Source organism: Buteo buteo, chromosome 25 (assembly GCF_964188355.1).
Source record: "Buteo buteo chromosome 25, bButBut1.hap1.1, whole genome shotgun sequence".
Classification (NCBI taxonomy): domain Eukaryota; kingdom Metazoa; phylum Chordata; class Aves; order Accipitriformes; family Accipitridae; genus Buteo; species Buteo buteo.
Window position 1 is genome coordinate 13004586 of NC_134195.1, and position 17194 is coordinate 13021779.

General features: G+C 41.7%; 1 protein-coding gene and 1 long non-coding RNA gene across 3 annotated transcripts; one reads left to right on the forward strand and one right to left on the reverse strand.

Moving 5' to 3' along the window:
* The first annotated feature begins 3393 nt into the window (after nucleotides 1-3393).
* On the forward strand, nucleotides 3394-16608 carry LOC142044766 (granulocyte-macrophage colony-stimulating factor receptor subunit alpha-like). Of its 2 annotated transcripts, XM_075057585.1 has the most exons (10): nucleotides 3394-3511; nucleotides 4241-4338; nucleotides 7295-7424; nucleotides 7517-7692; nucleotides 9054-9193; nucleotides 12600-12638; nucleotides 13622-13751; nucleotides 14189-14285; nucleotides 14429-14510; nucleotides 16224-16608. In XM_075057585.1, exons 2-10 carry the CDS (start codon nucleotides 4242-4244, stop codon nucleotides 16296-16298), a joined length of 966 nt encoding a protein of 321 aa, XP_074913686.1. In that variant the 5' UTR covers nucleotides 3394-3511; nucleotide 4241; the 3' UTR covers nucleotides 16299-16608. The 2 variants fall into 2 exon arrangements, with proteins under 2 accessions (XP_074913686.1, XP_074913688.1); XM_075057587.1 differs by lacking the exon at nucleotides 12600-12638.
* Nucleotides 12905-15103, reverse strand: LOC142044768 (uncharacterized). Its single transcript, XR_012654420.1, has 3 exons — nucleotides 15005-15103; nucleotides 13673-13824; nucleotides 12905-13574 (listed from the first exon to the last, which is right to left on the reverse strand). It is a non-coding gene; the product is annotated as an uncharacterized LOC142044768 (long non-coding RNA).
* Nucleotides 16609-17194: the final 586 nt, after the last annotated feature.

Sequence of the window (17194 nt, forward strand, 5' to 3'; positions counted from 1 at the left end):
AGAAATCCCCCAGGTAGGATAGTTTGTCCTTGGTTTGTGGTAACACCACTGCCTTTGTGGGCTGTTTGGATTGTTCTGCTGCAGTATATTCCATTTTAAAAACAAAAAGTACCCAAACCCCAAAACCTCAAAACCCAGACTTCCTCATTTTGTTACAGAGGTGCATAATCTGAGAGAGCAGCAGAGAGCACACTGCTCCTCTGCTGCCTGCTCTACAGGCTCAGGAGGTCTTCAGAGTGGGAGCGTGGGGCTTTGTCTGGGGTGCACAGGTAGCCACCTAGTTGAGAGTTCAACTGGAGAAGGAGAACCCAGCACTGGCCAGATGTGTTTGCCCTTGTCCACTCATTGCAAGATGTGTAACTGGGATGACTCAGAGGCTGGAGGTTGACAGCACTTCCCAGGACCAGAAAAAGCACACGGTTGCCCAGGGCAGTCAATGTCCCACTGTATCAATGCTAAACAGTGCGATGAAAGGGTGTCTCAGATACAGACACTGCCCAGCAATCCAGCCACAGCCATCAGTGGGTGCAGTCTTGTGGTCCAACTGCTTCTGCCAAGAAATCTCCATAGAAGTGTGGAGCTACAACCGCCTCACAGCAACAGCTGCTCTTAAACACCATCCCTAAAGTGGTGCAGGATCAGTAAATGCAACTTTTGGTGCAATTGATCCTAGCCTTCCTCCTCTGCAGCCCAATCTCTGGGCTGCGTGGCTCACCTCAACTCCCTCCCTTCTCCGCTCCTGCAGTGTGAGGTGCCATAGGGTGAGCAGAACTCCTGGTTTGGATGTGTCTGCTGATGGAGTGGGTGGGAGACTGCTTAATGGTCTGGGAACTGACCTGTTGGAGGATGGAGACCAAGGGAGGTGAAAGCCTGGGGGAAAGGAGAGGGAAAGACAGAGGCACGGAAACTCTGTCTTCCTTTGTTTTCCAGAACCCCATTTGACTCTCCATGACATTTCCTACAGCTCTCATTTTATTACCCTGGGCACTTCCTACCCTCCCTTCTCCATGAAAGCCAGTCTGTTACCACCACAAAGTTGAGTGCTTTCATCCAAAGATGAGGACACAATAAAGTGTGGGTTTTTTCCATTCTTTGTGGTCACAAGTCCTTTCTTCCATCTTTACAGCACCATAAGTGTTCAGAAAAATACCTATATAGATACGTGTGGAATGTCTTTAATTTGGAAGTACAGTGAAACTTGTGACAATGGACTACTTTTTCCTCTGAATGACTATCTTTCAGAAAGACCTGAAGTCTAAACTTTCAGTTGCTTTGTCTGTTGACACCTTTAATGTGATAGGGGTAGTCATAGTGATTCTTATCAAAAAGAGCTTCTTCTATGTCTAAATCTGCTTTTTGTTAGAACATCCACCTTCTCTTATTTGCTCCTCATTCCCACTATTTGCATCATAACTATGCTCCAGAAAAACTTTGTCACATTTTTATTCTCTCCTAGCATATGAAAAAAGTGAACTCCCATGAATTGGTCCTTATAAAGCCACCATTGCCTCAAACCTTTCCCTCTGAAACCACAAAAGACCAGGCCAGACTCTGTTGTTTCTTTCATGATTACTGTTTCTAGGGATGACTGAAGTTTTTTAAGTTCTGGTTGCTCAAGGTGAGTTGCTCATCTCCTCAAGCAATATCGAGTTACTGACAGACATGATCAAATGCATGAAAGCAACCATAAGGTGTCATTTAATACATTGCTTTTCTGTTCATGCCTTGCTTTATGCTTCTAGTACTGCATGTGAGCAGAAGTGGAGCTGGTTCAATTCTCATTTTTGCAGAAAATACTTTTGCAGTCAAAAAGTTGCTGTTACCTTCATACTATACGAACTGCAGAGAGGAAAGCAGGTCAGATATCCACATTGGGGTATTGGCTGGTCTCAGTGACAACTCAGTCATTCATGTTTACAAGCAACGTAAGAGAATGAACCTGAAAAATGACAGTCCACTTATAACTTATCAGTCATCAATCTCACACTCAGAGGAATCTAGAAAGCAGAAATACTCATAAGTCTAGGCATTTCTGGGTCTCTAGAAAGTAAGTTCTCTTTGTCCTCAAAGACAGTCAGCACTGCACTGTCTTTGGCTTTTTCTTTTGGAAATAACTATCTTAGTTATGTATGAATAGCTGATATATAAACTACTGCTGATATGGTTATATCACTTCATATGTCAATAAAGAAGCAGTAGGATAAAAATGATCTTGGGATTTTGATAAAAGTGAATCCTGGAGCATCCTGGAAGGGTGCTGGGCAGCAGTTGACTTTTTCCAAATATGATAGGCAAGAAATGGGAGTGGTAGAGAAGCACATGGAGAGTTCTGTCTCCTACAAGTTTTTAACTCCAGCAGAACAGATCTGCCTCTTTTTAAGAGGAAAATGTTGACATATCTTGCTGTTTGAAAAATGTCATGTTTTCTAGTGATACTTCAATTTCAACATGTGAAGAAAAGAAATTACTTTACATGGATCATAAATATTCATATTAAGTAAATTACATTGTATTCTGTGAAGCAAAGCCTTTCAAGGTATAAGGGAGCTTTTGATGTTTTATACTGTTTATAATAACCATCTCCTTTAGAAATCGTACAGCTGTGACCTGAGAAGGGAGTAAATACTCAGCAGCAGGCCCTGGAGTAGATTTTTGTAGTCAGATGATTACTACTTCCAATTTCTTGTCTGTTTTTGCAGTGGCTTGTGGTTTGTTTTTTTGACACGGGGAGAAATAGACTGAGTACAAACCTCGATCACAACTGGGTGATAAGTTATATCTTATCTGAAGACTTCATATCCAAGACACTAAATCCTCTTTTTTTCACAGGCTTAAGGAACTTTCGCAATTTGCATTGTCATCTCCTTGAGTGCCCCCGTAGACCATCCCTGCCAGCCCTCCGGGGCTCCCCCCACCCTGCCCCGGGCCCAGGACCCCATGTCAGGGGCCGTCAGCCCCTGCCCCAGCAACACTCCGGCTCCCCACAGCCCTGCCCTGCCCGGCCATGGGCCCCTCCGAGCCGGGCCTACACGCAGGCCCCAGCCCGGCCTCGGCCTGTCCCGTCCCCATGGCGGTGCCAGATGCCCGGGGCTGGGGCCGCCCCGGTGCCCCCGGCTCCTGGGGGGTGGGACGGGCCTTGCCCTGCCCTGACCCACCATGGGGAGCCCCCCCACCCCCCAGAGGTGGTTTGCATTGAGAGATACTCACTGGATTCCCAAGCACCAGTGGGTTCTGTAAAACAGAAAGGAAAATTTAACCAGCTAACTGCTTGTTCACGTTACGTGAAATCATGAGTTCTGCAATAACGTATTTGTCAAGAATTGGGAGGGAAGTGATGAACATCATATCTTGCAACACTTCCGATGGCACAACAGTTCCCCAAAATACAAGCAGCAAGGCAGACAGCCCTATTTTTAGCTATACAACCATTTAAAATACGAGTCTCCATCTTCTCTGAGCCTGAAGACTATGACAGAAAGATAAACGAGATAAAGACATATTGAAATAGGAGGTGGGTCCATCTTTATCTTTCTGACTATTTTGCTTGCTGGGGTATTCACAGACACTCTAGGAAGTCCAGGGCTGGAGGGGTGATGTCCCAGGCAAAATCTAAAAAGCTGTCAGAGGAATACATGGAGCTAAATTTTATGAAGTTTTTTGCAAATAAAGTGCCTACTGCCTGCTAAGAAACATCCTAGCCACAATTTTTATTGTCTTACTGTGTTTGGTACTGAATTTGTAGAAGTTAGACACCTCTCCAAGATCCACTTTTAAGTATATACTCAAAAACATCCTTGACAGTACATGAACTAACACCCTCATCAAACTTGCCCTACTCACCATTGGATAACTCAAGATGATTGATACTGCTGTGACCCATTTTGATATTTTCTGTTTGCAACTGTTTACCCACCTGCTTCACATCTATTCATCCTAATGTTTGTATATAGCAAATAAATAAATAATCTCTAGACCTTAAGACAGCAGTCACCAAAAATATGTGTGTATGTAATGTTTACGCAGTGCTCCTGAGATCAGAAGCTTTACGAATCATTACACAAATTGTTTTGTTACAGAAAGGGGCGACTTCTTACACTTTGTTACTCTTTATTTGAACATTGACTGCTTGAGAAGTATAGCAGCAGGCATATGAGCAGGTCAAACTATACAAATTTAGGGGAGAGTGGTTCACAATGGCATCTTTCACCTTGAGCAAGTTTCACTGTTCTCTGTCTCCGAGGATGAAGAAAGAGATGACCGCTCCTCTTACACTCATCTTCATGACCCAGTGGATGTTGCTGATCACCCAGTTGTGTGTTGGCTGGCACTGCACAGACTGTGAGTAGAACACTTCCATGGGGCAATCCTCCAAGGTGGAGTGTAACATGCTTCTCATTATAGGTAGTTGCGCTTAAGTTGCCTTCAGTCCTAGATGTGCTAGGTAGTAACCTCTGCACCAAAACTCTGGGAATCAGTCTTGCACCTTACTGGTCCTATTATGTGACACTTGCAGTGGAGATGCCAGAATCACCCATTAGAAATTTGATGCTGAAGCAGTGGAAAATGGAACTGAGTTGACTGAGCAGCATGAATTTCACTGAGGACTGGTGTTCACTGACTGCAGGAGATTTTACCAAGACTATAGTGGTAAATTTGCCATGTAAAGTTTTAAGAGAGATAAATCATTACACTTTCTTCTTTTTCTTTCATATCCTTAAGTAACTGAAAAAAGTATCCTTGGTAGGAACAAGAGAGTCTGTGTTTTAGCAGTCCTTTCTAGTTTTTGTTGAGACCTGTCTTGGTACTGAGGCTTATTTGCCCTCTCTGGCTATTCTTGTGAAATTCTTGCCATCAGAGGACTCTTCTGGAGTCAGGGCCTTGATGGGTCTGATGTGTAAGATTAGTTTTTTTCCTGTTTTCAGAGGAACTTTGGTGAGAGGCATCTCATGCTGTGTGGATGAGAATTTTTAAGTACAAAGGACAGACTGAATTAGATACATGGGTCCTTAACTGACTTACCTAAAAACAGCACATAAGCATTCAGGGACTTTGGAGGTGCAGTGATGTGCTTGCTCAGGGCTGACTGGTGTGACACAGAAGCCTGTGAAGACACAATATTTCTGGAGTGGCTCTTGAGGGCCAAGCAAGTTCATACAATCATAGAATGGTTTGGGTTGGAAGGCAACTTTTAAATATCATCTAGTTCAACCTCCTTGCCATGAGCAGGGACATCTTTCACTAGACCAGGTTGCTTAAAGCCCCATTCAACCTGGCCTTGAACACTGCCAGTGACAGATCATCCACAGCTTCTCCGGTTCCAGTTCCAGCATCCTACCACCCTCATTGTAAAAAATGTCTTCCTTATGTCCAATCTAAATCTACACTCTCAGTTTAAACCATTGCCCCCTGTTCTGTCACTAAAGGCCCTAGTAAAAAGTCTCTCTCCATCTTTCTTACAAGCTCCTTCTATGTATTGAAAAGCCACAATAGAGTCTCCTCAGAGCCTGCTCTTCTTCAGGCTGAACAACCGCAACTCTCACAGCCTTTCTTCAGAGGAGAGGGGTTCCAGCCCTCTGATCATTCTTGTGGCCCTCCTCTGGACCCACTCTGACAGATCTGTATCTTTCTTGTGCTGGGGACCCCAGAGCTGGATGCAGTACTCCAGATGGGACCTCACAAGAGCGGAATAGAGGATGAGAATCACCTTCTGCGACCTGCTGGCCATGCTGTTTTTTATGCAGCCCAGGATATGATTGGCTTTCTGGGCTGCAAGCACACATTGCCAGCTCATGTCTGATTTTTCACCCACCAATATCCCCAAGTTCTTCTCTGCAGGGCTGCTCTCAACCCATTCATCCCCCAGTCTGTATCGATACTGGGGATTGCCTCAACCCAGGGCCAGGACCTTACACTTGGCCTTCTTGAACTCCACGAGGTTTGCACAGCCCCACTTCTCAAGCCTGGCCAGGTGCCTCTGGATGACATCCCTTCCTTCTAGCAAATCAACTGCCCCACTCAGCTTGGTGTCATCTGCGAACTTACTGAGAGTGCACTCAATCCCAGTCTCTATGTCATTAATGAAGATGTCAAACAGTACTGGTTCCAGTACAAACCCTTGAGGGACACTACTTGTTACTGGTTTCCACTTGGACATTGAGCCATTGGCAACTGTAAGGCTTTAGATGCACCCATCCAGCCAGTCCCATAGCCATCTAACAGTCCATCTGCCAAGTACATACCTCTTATAAGCCACTGTCTCTGTCTTCCTTCACTACTGCATAGACAAGGCACCTGTATGACTTGCCCAAATTAGGTGTTAGTTTTTAGAAAGCTAATATTAGTGGAGATGAATCTCAAGCCAGCTCCTTCCCCAGGCAGTCATTTTACACTTTGCAGAGTTTCATCCGCAATAATGAAAGGTCTGACAGAATTTACTCCTCTTTGTATGAGAGAGGTAATATATATGAGACTGTTAAGAGAATGAGGTACAAGATCTGCTCATTTAAGCAACATGGAGTTGGCATATACAAAATGGTATTATTTCCTGCCTCATCAAGCTCAAAGTATTTGCTGATTCCTTATAAAAGGATGGATAAATCATCCTTCCTTTTAAAAGGTATGCTTAGTCTCCTTATTAGGTTTTGTTGGGTGTGGGGGTAAAGGAGTAAATTGCTATGTTCGTGATCAGGAGAAGATTCCTCATGTTAATCTCAGGTGGAAGAAGGTATCGCTGCAGAGCACAAACACCTCACAAGTTTACATACACATCCCCCTGAAGTCTTGAAAAGCTTCACAGCTCTGCACTTGGGTTTCTTTCCCTCTCTGGAGTCCACAGGGAAGCTCCTCATTCTCTCCATTCATTTGACAGGATGCTGAAGAGCATCCTTCAGATAGAAATGCTACGGCAGGGTACTGAAGGATGACAGGCACATGTTTCACTTTGTGGCATTGTGGCACCAGTGTCTCCTTTTGAATAGGAATAATTCAAATCACAGGGGTAGCCACTTTAGGTGTCAGAGTGTACTAGAGCAGTGTAGGCTCCCCTGAGACTTATTCTATCAGGGTGCAGCTATAATCATATCTTTGGAGGATTTATCCATGACAAACTCTTCATTGAATCTGTCAGTGCAAATATCTTCCAGTGTAACTACTTAAAATGAAGCAAGTCATTCCTAACCCAAACAATAACCAGCTGGAGTTGCAGGTGTCTAACATATCTCAGCATGTGCCAAGATCCTCCAGCTTGGAGCAGTCACACAATTTTTCCTCATCACGGATATTCCTGTGTTTGCAGGCATGAATGGGTCAGCCATTGAAAACTTCTCCTGTGTGATTTATAACATCTCCCTCATGAACTGCACTTGGCAGCCAGGCAGGGATGCTCCAGAAGATACCCAATATTTTCTCTACTGGCAGAACCCGAGGTAAGTAGGTCCACTTGAGTCCAGGGAAGTCTGAATTCTCATTCGACACATCACACTGACCCCATTTAACTAAACTACCTTGCTATAAACAGATATGAAGATGCAATGGAATGTGAGCTCTACATTAAAGATGAAAATGGCAGAAACACAGGATGTATGTTCCAAAATGTGAGGATAAAGCCTGAAAAAGCTTACTTCCTGGTGAATGGGTCTAGCAAAGATGCCCTGATCCAGTTCTATGATGAGTACATTCAACTGTATGAAATTGGTAAGTAAATAATTTCTTTCTGCGTTATTTTCATTATTGCATGCAGGTAATAGAGCATTTATCCCTGAGAAGGAAGCAAGTACCCTGTCTCACCTAGAGTTGAAAGTAAGAGACTGTGGCCTCTTCAAGAAAATCTGTTCCTCAAGCAAAAGAGCAATGAGGGAAAATAAGCAAGAAAGCTCCACAGCTGCAGCCTGTCTCAGATTTGTTAGCAATCTACCCTTGCTGTTTTCAGTTTTTTCTCCAACAAGGTCCAAAGGACTTTAACAGATGATTGTGCTTCCCCCTGCTGTCCTTTCGATGGTGGCCAAAGACCTTTCAACAGAGGAGACTTTTCAGGAGAAGGTTATCTGAGCACTGGTTTGTGGTTCTCATTGCCAGTGGGGATGGCATACACTGACACCGTACCCTTGATTAAAGACATCAGTATGTGTACAAAAGCACCCCTGAGGTGCTCTACTCAGAAGCATCCTGTGCAATTACTTTTACTGTGGCAAAGCCTTTTTGGCAAAGTCCCACTGTTTTTGGTATTGTCTCCAAAAAATGGACAAATGAGGCTTCATCTATAAGGAGAAGGAATTAAGCTGTAATATCACTCATGGCAGATGAAACACAACTGTTCTTTGACAAAATAGCCCATCACAAATAGGCCAGGCCTGTCTCTAAAGATTGATGTAAAGTAGTAGTCTAGCTGAAACTAAGCTTTCCTCTATCAGCCTTTTAGCACCCTTTCTGTCATGAGTGGCTGTCTTCTGCTGTTACAATAATCAAGTCCTCAGCAATGATCAAGATATAAAAGTCCTCACATTTTTGCTCACATCTGTGAAATTAGGGGAGATATATGAAGAAGTTGGCTAGATTCTTAAAACTGAAGTGTCTTTCTTAAATTTGTATGGCTAATTTTTTAGAAGGAGGGGGAATAAACTGCATAGTTCACAACACCAAGCAAGCAACACCTTCATGTCACAGCAGCATTGTGTGAGGAGGCTTGAAGAAAGAAGTGACCTTTGACTTTCTTACATTAGGGTGTAGCATCAGCTCCTCATTCTGCAGTAAAAAATATCCTTATAAAAAGAAGACAAGACTCTACCTTATTCACCTAGAAAAGTAAACAGAGGGGGTTTGTATCTTTGTATGCTCCTAAGTAATGTTCCCTGCCTTAGTCCCTGTTTTTTCTGATACTGGGGACAAGATTTAAAGAACTTCTGTCTTTCAATTATTTCTAACAGAGTTCCTAAGACAAATAGATACAAATTATTATCTTTCTTCATAGAAGTGTTGCTTACAATTGCACTCTTTTATCAAAATAAAAAGAGATCAAGAGATTTTAATTATTTGAATTCCTGGATATATCATTTCAGAAAAGCTCATGCCTCCATCAAATATCACTGTCAACTGTGATGAAATTAAAAATGATTGCATAATTCAATGGCAACAACCCCAAATAAGTCATTCTAACAAAGACAACTGTTTTAAATATGAAATCAACATAAAGTATAAGGTAAGAGGAATTTCTTTACCTACCTCTACCATTAATACATATGTTTGCATTTAGCAATATATATGGGTGAAAAGAAAAATCAGTCTCTCATATAGTGTGGCCTTCCTCATACGTAGCACTGTACTCCTTTGTGGTTTTGCCTTTCAGCACCGTGTTATGCCATACTGCCCCATTTTTTTTAAATCCCTGTTCCCTGAGTGAGATGTTGCTGGAAATACACTGCATGACTGTGACTGTGTGGGACTAAGAGGAGAAGTATGGTTAATCAAGACTTGAACATATCACAGCTCTGGCTGTGCCAAAACTCAGAAAAGGCACTTCTTTCACTAAGACCTGTTGGAGCCGTCCTGGACTGGAGTCCTTCCAGTGGTGACTGCATCTCTGTGAAAGGGCAGAGCTGGGCTGACTAGAGAAATGTGCATCCACTTAACAAATATGAGTTGATGGAGGTGAATGAAATTTCTGTACATATGAAATATAAATAGCTTTTCCATATATATATAAGCAACACACCAGTTGGTCCAAAAGTTGAAGCTGTATAATGTTAAATAAAAGGAAAATAAATGTGAGAGAAAGCAGAGAGGCAGTGTGGATAAGCACAGGTTACTGAGGGAATGATTTAAGCTACTGAAGGTCAAATTCAGACCTTGGCTTTACGAGTCTTTTTGCAGCAATAAGGAAGGAGTGAGATTGCTGTGTTCTGTTGCAAGAGTAGACCTAAACCACTGTAACTGTGGCAGAACTGCGCTACATGACCACAGGGTGGCAGACAGTGACTACAAAGGAAAAACCTGCCTGTACTACAACCAGATTTGGCCACTTAGTGGCTGATGGAAGGCATTCCCTAGATTTCTGCTATTTGGAACTTCTTAGTCTGGATCGGGCTTGCTATTTCATAGATGAGTTTTCTTGCAAGCCCAACTAGCTGCTGTGAAACTGAAATACTTCTCCGAATCCCTTGGCCGTTGCAGCAAAGAAAGCCTGCAGAAAAATCTGTGTGATGTTGGAATAAAAGTACATTGCAGTAAAGCAATACATACTTCTTAACATCTTTTAATATGCCTAATATTCTGTTTATAAGGAATATTCAATTCACACGGAAATTACTTGCCTTAGGAGCAAACAAAAAAAAGGGTAACTCCATGAGTAACATAATTTCAATCCCATTTTTGCATGTCTGACACTGATAAACTGAATTTGCTGAGACTCTTGGTTTCTTCTTCAGCTATGTTTTAAGTTAAGGCTTTATAGATCAGGATATCTGGGAGACCTGAAGGCAAACCTTGCCAGTGAAAATGGAGCTAAAAAGGCACCAAATACCTCAGCCTTTCCCATGGCCCTTGTCATTAGTTTCCGCCAACTCAGTGAGCAACAGGCCTACATTCTCCTTAATCTCACTTTTGCTGCCAGTGCACTCATAAAAACCTTTCTTGTGTTCACCTCCCTCACTGGTCTCAACTCCAGCTGAGCTTTGGCTTTCCTGGCTCCATTCCTGCATGTGCAGATGATGTCTCTGGATTCCTCCCAAATCCCTTCTACATTCTGCACACTTCCTTTTCATCTCTGAGCTCCCATTCAAGCTTCATGTCCTGCCATGCTCACCTGGCACACTTGCTCGATTTTCTGGACACCAGAATGGACCATTCTTGTGCTCTGAGGAGGCTGTCCTTGTAGATCAGCCAACAACTTTTTGCCCTCCAGGGCAGTTTCCCTCGAGTACCAAGGCCTGTGGCTGTGAGCATTTCTCAAACTGACTGAAAAGGGCTCATCTGCTTCCTTTTCTTGATCGGTAGGTCTGGAAAAAACACCTACTACATTGCCACCTGTGTTGGTCTGTCCTCTGATGCCTACTCACAAACTCTCTTACTGGTTCATCATTTGTCCCAAGACAGAGCTCTATGTACTCAAAGTACTCCTTTACGTAGAGCCCAAGGACGAGTTTAGCAAGCCTGTTTGCAAGGACACTCTCAGCCCACTTGGTGAGATGCATGCTATGCCTGCTCAGTAGCCCCTGTTTCTCAAAAAGGGTCCCAAGGTTGTAGAAGCTAAAGCCCTGCCTGTGCCACCAGACTCCAGACCTGCTGGATGAATCCAGTTCTGTTCAAGCCTTTCCCTCTCACTGGAAGGCCTAAGGAGACACCATCTGGGCTTCCTGCCCTTCACCATCTCCCCAGTGCTCTGCAATCACCCTTGAAACCATCCAACCTACCCCTGGCCATATCATTGGTGCCCACACAGAAGAGCAGGAAGGGGTAATAGTTCGATAGCCAGACAAGTCTGGCAGTCCTTCCACAGGATCCTGGATCCTGGCCCCTGGCAAGCAACAGACCTCCAATGGGTCAGGCCAGTAGGCTAGTGCCGCCATCCCTTGCAGGAGGGAGTCTCTCTTTTAAATATCATACCCATTTCCTCCTTCATTTTTTTAAACGCAGTGCCCTTTCATACATCTTTTCTTCCAAAATTTGCAAAAGACCAGCTGTCCTTCTGGAACTCTACTTTCTGAAGTCTTCTATGACCTCATTGTTTTCATTTCTTATATATTATTTTAGTATAAACGCAAAAAAAAGGGAAACTATATTGTTGCACTTTCTCCTAGATTGATCTCTGTGCTTAAGCTAGCTTGTTTATAGATTCTGGAAGCTGTCCCGTATAGCAGCATGCCTTGCAAACTCATGTTCAGGTGCCACATGAGCATGCATGCAGTTGTTTGATGAAACAAGTTTGGATTAATTTCATTTTGTTTTAAAATGGAGTATTACAGAACGCAAAATAATTTTAAAAATACATAACTCTGGCAGGCTAATGGAGATGATACACTCTGCAGTCATTAGTTGTGTGTGGTCACTACATTACATGGTAGTCATGGCTATTCAGAAGAGATGAGTGAATTTTATTCTGTCTATCAAAAATGCAGTTGGATGGCAGCCTAAAATATCTGTGAATCCACGTCAGTCCTGAATATTTTCATCTGAGGGAAAAGGAAACAATATTTATATAGTATTTGCAATTAAATATAGTGACATTTATTGTAAAATATAAACACTAGAGGTAAACTAAAAAGTTTATTTCACAGATTTTTATCTTTTTTCCTAGTGGTTGTAAGAATAAAGTTACAGTTTTCATTCAGGTCTGGTTTGCTTGTGTTACAATTTAATCACCAATATGAAATAAAATTTATTTCTCAACTCTGGTGGTAAGGAAAACAAATACTTTTCCATAGAAGAATTAGTTACTAAATAAACTTGGCATTGTAGATATTAGACACTAAGTGTTAGATCTTCTGAACAAACTGTCAAATAGATAAGAAAGAGTAATGCAGAAAAGGGGGACAGTAGATAAAAATTACTTATTATTTAAACACAAAACAAGCAATCATAAAAATGAAGGGTTTTTTCTCAATTTACAGGATAATCCTGAAGGGAAAACCAAATATACTTCTATACAAGTAAGTCTGCTTGTTCTACTCATCAGCAATACATGTTAGTTTCATAGTCATTTGTAAAAAGTAAATTATATGCAAAGGCCTTTAAATCAGTATGTGTTCAATGTCCTGTGCTTTATGGGATCCTTATTTATAAATTTCATGAATGTGTTAAACTGCTAAATCATCATGACATATGTCATTTATTATACATTCAGGGGCAGAACTGTATTACTATCCTGTAAGTATTTTGAAAATCCTTCCATTTTACATTATTTTGTCCATTCTCCCCCTCAAATATTTGGAACAGAATTTGAAGTTACACATCAGTGACAGCAGAGAAAAGAGACACAGAGAAAACACCTCCTAGGAATTTAATTTTGTTTATGAAAAACAAAGACCACTAAAGCCCTTTGGGATAGAGGCTGTCCTCCAGGTATGCTGCACCTCCTTCTAACCAGTGCAGCTTGCACATCCCACCTCTACCCTGAAAGTCTCCAAGAGCAAGTGAGTTTCAGTAAATTCTAGAAACACTAAGTACTGCAGTCTTCTACTTATTTTACAAGTTTGGCTGAAAAAGTTATGCTTTTCCTGAAAAGTCATAATGCAAAGACTGAGGAAGGCGAGGTGAATGCAAGCAGTTTATTCCTCAAACCACTCAAAATGAGACAGTTCTATTTTTCTACCTCTGTCAATGTGCCAAGGGAAGTTAACAATAGATCAGACTACATTGTAAGAAATTACAGGATATAGTTTAAAACACAAATAGCTTCTAAACAAAAGGTTTATTGAGTGACAGGTTATTTTTAAAGGAGATACACAGATACGTACGTATTATATACATAATGAACATGCATATGCGGGTTTTTTGCCTTGTAACAGCAGTCTACTTTAACAAGCAATGTTCTCCTAGCCTTGTAAAAGTTTCGCTGGTAAAAGGAACTTCTACATTATCAACACCTAGATATGAAACAAAGAAAAACATCTCAGTTTTGCTTTGTTTTTAGGAATGGGCAAATAGTCACACATTTCAAAGATCCAATACAAGAAAGAAGTACCTCTTGAAAATGAGAGCTGCTGGCAGTGCCTGCTTCGTGAGCCCAGCCTGGGGAGAGTGGAGTGCACCGGTTGAGTTTGGTAAAAACAAATCCATGCCTTGGGCTACTCTTCCCCCAGCGATGTCCTGTCTACCTCACACATTGCCGCACACCTAAGGACACAAAGATCTATAAAGGGTTGGCAAATATTTTGTTTCACTGCATGCTACAGAAAAGAGGAGGAAGAGACTTAATAAATCTCTTAACACTCTAATATTGGAAATAAATATAAAAAGTTACACATTTGCAGCTGAAGTGCATACCTGCTTACTACAGGGGATGGACAAACAGGCTCAATGTTAATCCCTCCCAGCAGACATTACTGCTAAGGTGTTAAATTAAAGAACTGATTTTTTATATCAAGTGAAAACTTTCTGGCTGACATTCACCAGTCAGTCACCAGAGTAGATGTCTGACACAGCTGTGCATCTGTTCCTCTTCATTAATAATAATAATTTATGACTGTTTCTCTTTCAGGAAATGAAGAAATTATTTCTTCTTCAGTATGGATTTTACTTGTGGTAGCTATTGCAACATTCTTAGTGGTAATTGGCACAATTTTGTTCTGCAAAAGGTAAACAACTTATGTGTTTATTTTATTTTGTGTGAGTGTATGAAATATCTGCAGTTCTTACACAAATAACGTAAAGGTGTCTCTGTAGTAAAGATAAAACCTTTTCACTCACACTTTTCTATTTCATCCCTTTTGATCTCCAGGACTGGCTGTTGGAAAGCAGCATTTCCACAAATCCCAGAGCCAAAACAAGTATTTCGTGGACTGCCTGATACAAATCCAAAGGTATGTTCTCTTTTTATTTTATATTAAATGCATGAAATACATACAAGACTCTATTGCGGGTATTTTTTAAATGACAAGGAGCTTAACACAGAGGATAACTCTTTGTCATATTTTGAGGAATTACAAGAGAAAATCAGCAGGCAAGTTTGTTAAGGGAAATCAAATGCAGTGCTAATCCAGATGCAGGAGGGTGTTTCTCCCATTTAACAGGGCTGATGCTCCCACTGGTAGGTCCAGACAGCAGCAAAGGCTGTGCGTTTTCCCAGCACGAGGCACTCGCACACAGAGGACACTAATGCAGCCAGCCACACAGACCAGCACAGGTACTTTTGCTGGCACCACGTCAACACCGACAGCAGTCATATAAATAGGGTCACAGACAGCCCAGTCCTGCTGCTCCTCTCTGTCTGAGCAGGGCTGGAATTTGCCAGTGAGACATGCATACACCCTCACTCTCTGCATTCACAATAACCATAAATTCACAAGTTTCTCACATCTGATCTCTGTGTCCAGACTGTGGGTCCCCCCACCAGGTCACCAGCTCTCACTTTGGGTCTCTCCAGGCGCAGGTCTTCTATTCACACACTAGTCCAGCTTCAGTGAAGTTTGCTACCAAGTTAGACAGGATAGAAAGGAAGATAGGATTCAAAACAGGATTTTGTAATGTACCGTCATCGTGGTTTAACCCCAGCCAGCAACTAAGCACCATGCAGCCACTCACTCACTTCCCCCCCACCCAGTGGGATGGGGGAGAGAATCAGGAAACAAAGTAAAACTTGTGGACTGAGATAAGAACAGTTTAATAGAACAGAAAGGAAAAAACTAATAACGATAACACTAATAAAATGACAACAGTAACAATAAGGATCGGAACAATAATAAAAGGATCGGAATATACAAGTGATGCACAATGCAGTTGCTCACCACCCACTGACCGACACCCAGTTACTCCCCCTGTGGTGATCACCCCCACCCCCACTCCCCCCAGTTTATATACTGGGCATGACATCCCATGGTATGGAAAACCCCTTTGGCCTGTTTGGGTCAGCTGCCCTGGCTGTGTCCTGTGCCAACTTCTTGTGCCCCTCCAGCCTTCTTGCTGGCTGGGCAGGAGAAGCTGAAAAATCCTTGACTTTTAGTATAAACACTACTGGGCAGCAACTGAAAACATCAGTGTGTTATTAACATTCTTCTCATACTGAACTCAAAAACACAGGATAAACTCTATCCCAGTCGAAATCAGGACAGGCACAGATTGTGGTGGTCAGAGCAGCATACCAACCAGCAGCTTACTTGCGCCCATTTCTTGTCCAGCAGTTTCTCATGTTATGTCCAGTAGTTTCTCATGGTCTGTTCAGTTAGCTAAACTTCAGGCCAATGTGTACTCTACTACTTTCACACCTTAGCAAAGTTAATCTTTTTGTATTAATTTGTTTGAGAAGGTTTGTGGTAATCTGGATGGTACGTTGGAGAAAAGCACACGTTCTCCCTGCCCACCTCTGTGCCAGTCAAAAATCACGTGTCAGCACTACAAAGTTGCTGAAATTTCACTGTTATGGCCAGATAAGGAAAACTTATCAGCTAAGAAACAAAGAAGTGAAATATTTCTGTAAAATATGCAACAAAATTTGAAATACTCTCCGAATTGTGCATAACTAGAGGCTAACCTAACCTTATGTATAAAACTAATGGAAGTTTTTATTTTCCTTTCAGATGATGGAGAGCAAAATTCAGTCAATAACATCTGAAAATGAAGAGATAATATTAATTACTGATGTAGTGAAATAACCAAGAAAAACTGAGGAATGTGAAAGTGCATTTCTTAGCTCAGGCAGAAGCATATTCCTGTGGAAATCTGGAATAATAGAGAGGCTTTTTTCACTTTCTTCCTTTTCTTGACAAAAACAGCAGTGCAGCCAAAAGAAAATGATACTTTACATGTAATTTTTTGAAATGCCATTGTATTTGCTCTTAATTTTGGCTGATTTTAACTGTTTGGGGAACTTGTCTTTATTGAATATCTTCGATTTTAATAATATGATTGAAATATTTCAGTCAAGAATTTTTAGTTACATTTTAATTTTTTTTAAGGAAAAAGCATGGATTTATCTCATACTAAAAGTAATAAGAATGAATTTATTGAGATTAATAAAATTTTTTACAAAAAATTTCTGGTGCCTGAATGCCATTGTTCTACTGTCAAGAATGGGCCTGTTCTTACCTGAAGTCTCCTCAGATCTCTTACAGTACTCACTGGCAACTAAAAAAATGAAAATGGGATTGAAAACAAGCTGACACGTTGAGTGGTGGCCCGTAATGAACAGGACTCTCGAAGGACAGGAGTATGTCTACAACCCTAACTAATCCTAGAGCCTAATTGTGTCACAAGTTAAGAGATCAGCCACCATAAACTTGATATCAGCCCAGAATTTACTTCTGTAGGTACCTAGCTCTTCTTGTTCCTACTGCTCACTTGCCTTTTTATGTCTTTCATTCCTCTTTAACTTCTTAGTTTTTTAAAATTTTGAGTGCATGTTAGTGTTCACTGCTAACAGTGACTTGGACAATGGGATGAAACGCATCCTTAGCAAACTGGATGACAGCAGACTGGGGACACTGCCTGATATACTGGAGGGTAGGCCTTCTAAAGAGATGTGAATGGGGATATCTTCTGGAATATTGTT

What these genes read in the sequence shown, in the direction of transcription:
- LOC142044766 (XM_075057585.1), top strand. Translation starts at nt 4,242, where the DNA reads ATGAAGAAAGAGATGACCGCTCCTCTTACACTCATCTTCATGACCCAG. An exon ending in CATTCAACTGTATGAAATTG is followed by an intron (nt 7,693 to 9,053) that starts GTAAGTAAATAA and finishes ATATCATTTCAG; the next exon opens with AAAAGCTCATGCCTCCATCA. An exon ending in GAGTGCACCGGTTGAGTTTG is followed by an intron (nt 13,752 to 14,188) that starts GTAAAAACAAAT and finishes TTTCTCTTTCAG; the next exon opens with GAAATGAAGAAATTATTTCT.